Source organism: Carlito syrichta, unplaced genomic scaffold, assembly GCF_000164805.1.
Source record: "Carlito syrichta isolate Samal-C Ts95f unplaced genomic scaffold, Tarsius_syrichta-2.0.1 Scaffold302339, whole genome shotgun sequence".
NCBI classification, from domain to species: domain Eukaryota; kingdom Metazoa; phylum Chordata; class Mammalia; order Primates; family Tarsiidae; genus Carlito; species Carlito syrichta.
In genome coordinates, this window is record NW_007246435.1 from 156,660 (window position 1) to 164,661 (window position 8,002).

The 8,002-nt window shown below is 41.9% G+C and overlaps 1 protein-coding gene across 5 annotated transcripts in view; it reads right to left on the reverse strand.

Moving 5' to 3' along the window:
- Positions 1 to 432, reverse strand: part of SREK1 (splicing regulatory glutamic acid and lysine rich protein 1) — a 39,343-nt gene extending 38,911 nt beyond the window's left edge. For all 5 annotated transcript variants that reach the window (XM_008056386.2, XM_008056385.2, XM_021711525.1 and 2 more), the window contains exon 1: positions 60 to 432. In XM_008056386.2, the coding sequence (XP_008054577.1) occupies positions 60 to 220 (161 nt within the window). In that variant the 5' untranslated portion in view covers positions 221 to 432. The remainder of the gene's footprint in view (positions 1 to 59) is intronic.
- Positions 433 to 8,002: the final 7,570 nt, after the last annotated feature.

Consider the following 8,002-nt stretch of genomic DNA (forward strand, 5'->3'; position numbering starts at 1 on the left):
TCCGCGCCCGAGGTCTCTATAGCGCCGCGCCCCTCCCCCAGCCCAGCCCCAGCACTCACTCCGGGGGGTAGAGCCGCAGCTCCTCGATTTCTCCTAGGAAGGAAAAGAGCGTCCGCATCTGCTCGCTGGTCACCGCCGACGACAGATTCGTCACCTGAATCACCGCCGTGGGGGTGAGGCCGAAGCCTAAGCCCAAACCGAAGCCGCCGCCGCTGTTCATCCCGACCCCACGGCCGCCGCCTGCCCGCTCCCCAACGTCTGCGACGCGTCAGCCACGGAGACGGGAAAGCGGAGACCGCGCGGCCGCGAGCGCGCTCCCGCGGGCGGATTCACGGCGCCGGGCAGCTCTAGCCGCCCATCGCTCGACTCCCCTGCTCCCCGGGGCTGCGCGCGCCGGCCGGAAGCGTCGCCCCGGCAACCGGGCCGGCCTCGCCCGGCCTCGGGCTGGAGCCGGAAGTTCCGGGGGCTGTCACGGCGACTCTGCTCCTTCCCCGAGATTCTTGCTGGTGTTTGAGTTTTCGGTAAAACTCCGTCCGATTCTTGTGCCGCTACCCACCGGGGAGACGCCGCCCTTTCCGGTCTGACTCTAGCCGGGCTGGGAACCCCGGCGGCCTGGCCTGCAGGTTGCGGGGCCTTGAGCAGGGATGGCTCGGGCATCACGCTTACACCCTCGGCCCCACGGCAGCCTGCCACGCCTGCCCACGGGGAGCTCCCCCACTCCAACGACCTCTAAAAATGGGCTGGCTCCTCGTTACAAGAACCTTAGACGGTTTTATGGAGCGTGCGGGTTGATTCGAATCGAAGGAACGAAGGAGGCAGGGAGAGGAAGGCTGTGCGGCCATTGTGTGTAACTCGTGGGTCATGCTCTCGGTCCACGGGTATTATTTATTTGTCGAGTGGACCCCCAGACCCAACTCCCAGGCAGCCTTAGACAAGGGCACGTCAAAGACGGCTGCAGACGGAGAGGCAAGTAACAGCAGCAGATGAGACCAGGGCCACCACCGGCCCCATCCCCAGATCTTCTGGTCCCGCAGGTCTGAGGTGGGGCCTGAAATTTAAAATGTCTAAGTTCCCAGGCGAGCTGCTGATGGTCTGTGAACCCCATGTTGAGAACCAGTGATCTCGAGAGTTGTGAAAGCTGTCTACTCCGCTGACTTTGCAACCTAATGTTGATAGACAAGCAGGAGGAGCTTCGGTTTCTAGCTTGGGGGCTTGGGTGAACAGTGCCATCGTTTAGGTTCAAAAAATACGAAGGAAGAGTAGCTTCGTGAGGACGGAGCAGAAGATTTTGAGATCCATTATGAACAACTTTCTGAGGTGAAGTTTAGGGGAAATGTCTGGAACTAACATAGCACATGATTTCAGATTGAGAGGCGATACAGATTTCAAGGAACACGTGTAAGGAGAAATGCAGAGGATAACTTTAAGGAGACAAATACAACGAACAGCCCAAAACAAACTCAAGCAAAAAAAAAAAAAAAAAAAAAAGACCTGGAGGGAGGATTGTCACAACAATAAAGGGAGGAAAAAGTTTTAATAGGGAAAAAGTGAAAAAAGATGAAAAGCGCCAAATTCTGCAAAAATGACAATATCGGGAATAAAATGTGCCCACTGGTAGATACGATGTGACTATTTTAACAAAAGCTGCATGAACCAGTTAAGAGAAGAAGAGGCAACAGTTTCCCTCTGTAATCTCTCAGGGAAACTTCCCAATTTGGGGTCTGTCCCAGCCCTGCCACTCTCTGGCCAGTGTCAGGCTGTTCCACCTTGGACCTCTGAGATACATTTTCTCCAAACTCTGTAATCATTCTCATGGTTCCAATCACCAGGCCCCTTGGCTTTATCTGCAAACTGACCCAACACCTTCAGAAACAAATTAATAAGCAGTGACAAAGTTTCAGTGATGAAAGAAAGGACTTCTCACAAGGAGGCTTAGGCCCATAAGAGCCAATGAGAAACCAAAAAAGAAGAGAACTAAATTCCAGTATAACAGAAAGTGGAGACATAGAGAAAGAGATCAAAATTGTATGTACAGAGAACTAGGGCATGACAGGAGGGAGAGGGCAGTTCCAGGGAGTACAGAGACACTGAGAATGCCTGACCTGAAAAGGCACATATAGATGAGTGTGGACTCTACTTACAAAAAGAGGCTGATGACTTGTTTAGTCTCCTTGTTTGGCTTTCAAATAAGTAGGATCTGCTATGAATCGACTCTATGGAATTTGAAGGGATAGTAAGGAATAATTTAGAAGTAATTTCACGTAAGGAAGGATCCATAAGTAGCCCTATAACTTTGCCACTATTGTCTACATTTTTCTTTGTGTTGAAGTTAGACAGAGTCATTTTTTAGGAATTAAAAAAAAGTAATGCCAATGATAAGGTTCCAGAGGTAGCCCACTAGAGACATCATAAATTGAGAGTTCTGGATCCCGAAAGAAAAAGCTCATGTGGTTTAGCACAGGAGAAGACTATGAGTTTTTCCCTCATTTCTGAAGAGTCCTACTCCAAAACACACTACACACGTGCACGCATTCTCACAGGCACACTTATCTACACAGTTCTTACTCCTCTTCTGATTCTTTCTAGTACAACCTGTTTACCTTTCTCACCATACCTGTACCCGATTGGAGCATGTGTCAATAGTTTATTATTTTTTTATTGCTGAATAGCAGTTCATTATTCGATATTCAACATGTTGTTTATTCATCACTTGATGGACATTTGAATTTTTTTCCAGTTTTTGGCTATATGAATAATACCATTAAGAACATTCACATACAAGTCTCATTTCTCTTGGATAGATAGCTAGAAGGGGAATTGATGAGTCATATGTAAGTTTGTTTAACTTTTTAAGGAACTGCCAAACTTTCCCAAAGAGGCTGTGTACTGTTGTACATTCCCACCAGCAAGGGATGAGAGTGACAGCTGCTCTACTTTCTTACCAACTTTTAGTATTACCATTTTGATTATAGCCATCCTAGTGGGTATGTAATGGTATCTCATTGTGGTTTTCATTTGCATTTTCCTAGTGGTTAATAATGAGCAGCAATTTTCATGTGTTTATTAGCCAGTCATATATCTCCTCTGGTGAAATGTCTATTCGAATATTTTGTCACTTTAAATTGAGATGTTTGTCTTTTGTTATAGAGTTGAGAGTTCTTTGAATTCTAGATCCAAATCTGTTACCAGTTATATGACTTGCAAATATTTCTTTCCAATCTGTAACTTGTCTTTTCATTTTTAAATGGTGTCTTTTAAAGAATAAAAGTTTTTTTTTTTATTTTGATGGGGTCCAAATGATCATTGTTTTGTTTTATATTTTGTGTTATTAGTGTCACATCAAAAAAAAATCTCTGCCTAAACCAAGGTCACAAAGATTTTCTCCTATGATTTTTCCAGAAATTTTACAGTTTTAGCTCTTACATTTCAATCTGTGATCCATCCTTTTGTCCTTATATATCCTTATATTTTGTGTATAGGTCTGTATTCTTTTTTTTTTCTTTAATAGAACATCAAATTGTTCTAACACCATTTGTTGAAAAGACTACATGCCCCCATTGAATTGTCTGAGCACCTTTGTCAAAAATCAAGTAACCATAAGTTGAAAGATTTACTTCTGGGCTCTGTTAATTTATATATGCTTATACCAAGGAAATATATACTATACATATATAGTATCTATGTATATATCCTCCTTATACCAATATACTGACTTAATTACTATAGTTTTATAAGTTTTGAAATTGAGTAGTATAAGCTATGCAAACTTATTCTACTCTTTCAAAATTGTTTTAGATATTTTAGGTTTTTTCACTTCCTTATAAATGTTAAGATTCATGTATTTATTTCTTTAAAAAAAAAAACTTGCCAAGATTTTGATAGGGATTGTATTGAATCCATAGGTCAATTTGGAAAAAATTGTCATCTTACAAATACTGAGGCTTCATGTCCCATGAATCTGGAATGCCTCTCTATTTAGTTTGCTTTCAGTAGGGTTTTGTTAGTGTTTTTGCACTTTGTTAAGTTTATTCCAAAGTTTCATATTCTTTTTGATGCGAATTGAGAATAGAATTATTGTTTTTTTAATTTTATTTTTGGACTGTTCTTTGTTAGTACATAAAAATAAAATTATTTTTGTATGTTGATCTTGTATCCTGAGACCTTGCTAAACTAGTTCTAGTAGCTTTTTTGTTGATTCTTTTGGATTTTCTACACATAGGATTATGTTGTGTGTCAACAGTAACAGTTTTGTTTCTTTCCTTCTGATCTGTATGTCTTTATTGTTTTTTTCTTATTGTATTGACTAGAACTTTCAGTACAGTGTTGAACAGAAGTGATGAGAGCAGACATCCTTATCTTGTTCCCAATCCTTGGGAACAACAGTCATTTATCATTAAGTGTGAGGCCAGTTGTAGGGTTTTGTTCTGTTTTGTATTTTTAAGAGAACTTTTAATAGGTAAGAAAGTTTTCTTATATTCCTAGATCATTGAGAGTTAGCATCATAAACGGCAGTTGGATTCTTCTTATTTATTTATGTACTCATTTATTTTTGAGACAAGGTCTTGCTCTGTTCTCCAGGATGGAGTGCAGCAGTGCAATCATAGCTCACTGTAACTTTGAACTCCTGGGCTCAAGTGATCTTCTCACCCTAGCCTCCTGAGTAGCTAGAATTACAGGCACATGACACCATACCTGGTTATTTTTTAAGTTTTTTAAGAGACAGGATCTCACTAAGTTGTCCAGTCTGGTCTTGAGCTCCTGGCTCAAGCAATCCTCTCACCTTGGCCTCCCAAAGCGTTGGGATTACAGGTGTGAGCCACCAAAACTGACCACATGCCACTTTTCAAGTTTTTTTTCTGCATCTACGGAGATGATTATGTGATAGTTCCAGAATAAAGGCCACATAATCATGATGTGTAATCTTTGCTATATGTTGCAAATATATAATTTATATATAGGTAAATCTTTGTAATCTTTTGGGTAATAGGAGTTAAATTGATGACTTATTGTCTTTTCAATTTCTGTAAAGTCAGTAGTAATGTTCTTTTTTTAAATCTTGATATTGGTATTTTGTGCCTTTTTTCTTGGCTGACCTAGCTAAAGATTTATCAAGTTTGTTGATCTTTTCAAGTAAGCAAGCTTTAGTTTCATTGATTTTCTCTATTATTTTTCTGTTTTCTTTTTTTCTTTTTTTTTTTGAGTTAGAGTCTCACTCTGTCGCCCAGACTGGAGTGCAGTGGCCGCTCCCGGCCACCACAGCCTTGACCAGCCTTCTATTTTTCTGTTTTTGTTTTTTGTTTTTTAGAAAGCAGGATTTATTGAGAGGACAGAAAAGCTCCCACAGTGGGACGGGGCCTAAGGGGGTTGCCCTCTGTTTTCTATTTTATTGATTTCCACTCTGATTTTATTCATTCCTTGCTTCTGCTTGCTTTGGGTTTAACCTGCTCTTCTTTTCTAGTTTCTTAAAGTGGAAGCTTACATTATTGATTTGAAGTTTTTGTTTTCTAATATTTTCATTTACTGCTATATATTTTCCTCTAAGAATTTTAAGAAATACTTCATTTAGAGTGTTGGGGAAAGCTGATTAGAGGTGGGTGTCTCACCAGAGGCACTATAAATCAAATTCACATTTCTCTTTGTTATTGATTATAATTTGCTTTGACTAGAAAACATACTATAAATAATTTCAATTCTTCTAAATTTGAGAATATTTTTGAATGGCCTAGCAGAATGTTCTATGGTGGAGATTGTTCTCTGTGCACTTGAAAAGAATGTGTATTCCACTGTTGTTGGGTGCAATGTTCTGTAAATGTCACTTAGGTTGATAGTGTTGCTCAAGATTTTATATCTTTGTATGACATACTGTGCAGGCTGCTAGCACTGGAGAAGCTGCTCATGCCATAGAAGCATGGTGGGCAGCCAAGCTGTGCTTTGGTGAAACCATGCACTCTACGGGTGCTACCCCGCAAAAGAGCACCAGAATCAAGAAGGAAAATCTTCTCCTGTTATAATGATTCTCCAGCGCCCTCTACTAGCAGAGTTTACTTACCATTCGTGCCATCTGGCAAAGAAAAAATATATAAAGGGCCCAGATTTATTTTCACAGAGCTGACAATGAAAGGTGAATTTGGAGCAAAAGGCAATGGACAAAGAGCTAAGTCTGTCTTCCCTGTATTGTGTGGTCATTAACGTCCTTGCTACGTTTTAAAAAATCCTTTCTCAATGTTTAACTTGCTTCCTCGGTGTTGCCCCTCTGTCTGTATAACCTAGTAGCCAGCATTGATTGGTCTGAGGCTGTGCCAAAACACTTCCAGCCAAGAGGGTTTCCAACCCTCAGTAATGGATTTGTATGTGGATCTATGAGAACATTCGAAATTCAGGCTATTTTCAAGTCTGTTCCAGGTTTTACTTCTTGTCAGGCCCTCCCAGGTCTCCCCTACACAGGCAGGCAGACTACCAGTCCACCAGAGGTGTGCGAGCTCACCTCGCCTCTCTATGGCTGTCTGATTGCCAGGATATATTTCTATTTCTTGCTGGTCAGCGGATCTGCCACTCATCCCAAACAGAACCTAGGATTAGCACAATTGTAGTCCCTCCCCATTCATTTCCTATCAGGTTTGCTACTTTTGGGGGCGGCGGGGGTAGAGGATGAGGCGGATGGCTCACTTGAGGCCAGAAGTAGTTCAAAACCAGCCTGGTATCACTATGTAGCCCAGGCTGGTTTTGGACTACTGCTGGCCTCAAGTGAGCCTTCTGCTTCATCCTCCCAAAGTGTGGGGATTACCAGCATGGGCCACAGCACCCTGCCAAGTTTGCTACTTTTATTGACCACACTACTGAGTGATATTTTCTGCCCTTTGCTCCAGATCAAGTTAGCCCCCTTTGGCAATGATGCTACTGGTCTCCGCTGCCAGCCCCACACTGGTATGACCTCCATGCCGCTGGAACACAGGGTGGGACGAAAATAGGACAGAAGGAGCTGCAGGCCAGAGCCGCCAGGCTTCCCTTGCCGCTTACCTGAGGCTTCACAGTTTTCCACAGATAAGTGCTTCCCAGTTTGTCTGCCTTCAGTCAATTTTACAGAGGCCTTTAAATGGCTGGTTCTGACCATTTTGTCTGGTTGATTGTTGGGACTTATTTGCCAACCTCCTTACTCCATCATCTCCAGAAGTCCTTGCCAGTGGACTTTAAAAGGGTCGTTGATTCACCAATGCCAAAAAACCATGTAATAAAATATTCTCAAGTATTGCTTACAAAAGTGTTTCTCTGTCAAACACTTGCATCCACTGAAGGAAAACAGCTTGTGATACATCTTCAAGAAAGCATGCTTATATTTGTCTTTTATAGCAAGATATGTCAACTTGTCCTAGTAGGAGTCAATGCAGGAAGAAACATGACATAATAACATATTCTCAAGGTTTGCTTACAATAGTATTTCTCGGTCAAAGACTTCCATTCACTGAAAGAACGCAGCCAATGATGCATTTTTAGAAAAGCAGGTTTGCCTTTGCTTTAACATGGACCCTTCATGATCAATACCTGTTATTTGTATGAGACCACTAGAGACGCCAGTCATATGAGCTAAGCTCTAGAAAGCTAAATTGTGAATTAAAATAATACAAATGTCCCTTTTTACATGTCAAATTCTTCATGATTTACAAATGAAGAAACTAAAGCACAGAGAGTTCTACTTAAACATTTGTTGACCACTCACTATGTACCCTACCTTCATGGTAATAGTCCAGTGAGTTAAATTCCAGAGGCTAAGAAACGTGTCCACAGTCCCACAGCCAGTGAGTGATGGCTCCAGCCTGTTGGACGCCCAAGCCCTTCTCACCTCTCCATATTGCCACTCAACAGTACCTTGGAAATGAATATAATGCTTTTCAGTATACAGCGAACTTTTAACAATTTTACCTTGTTTAATCCTAAGAAACCCATGATACCACCTAACTCCAGTCAGAATGGCAATTATCAACAACTCAAAAAATAACAGCTGCTG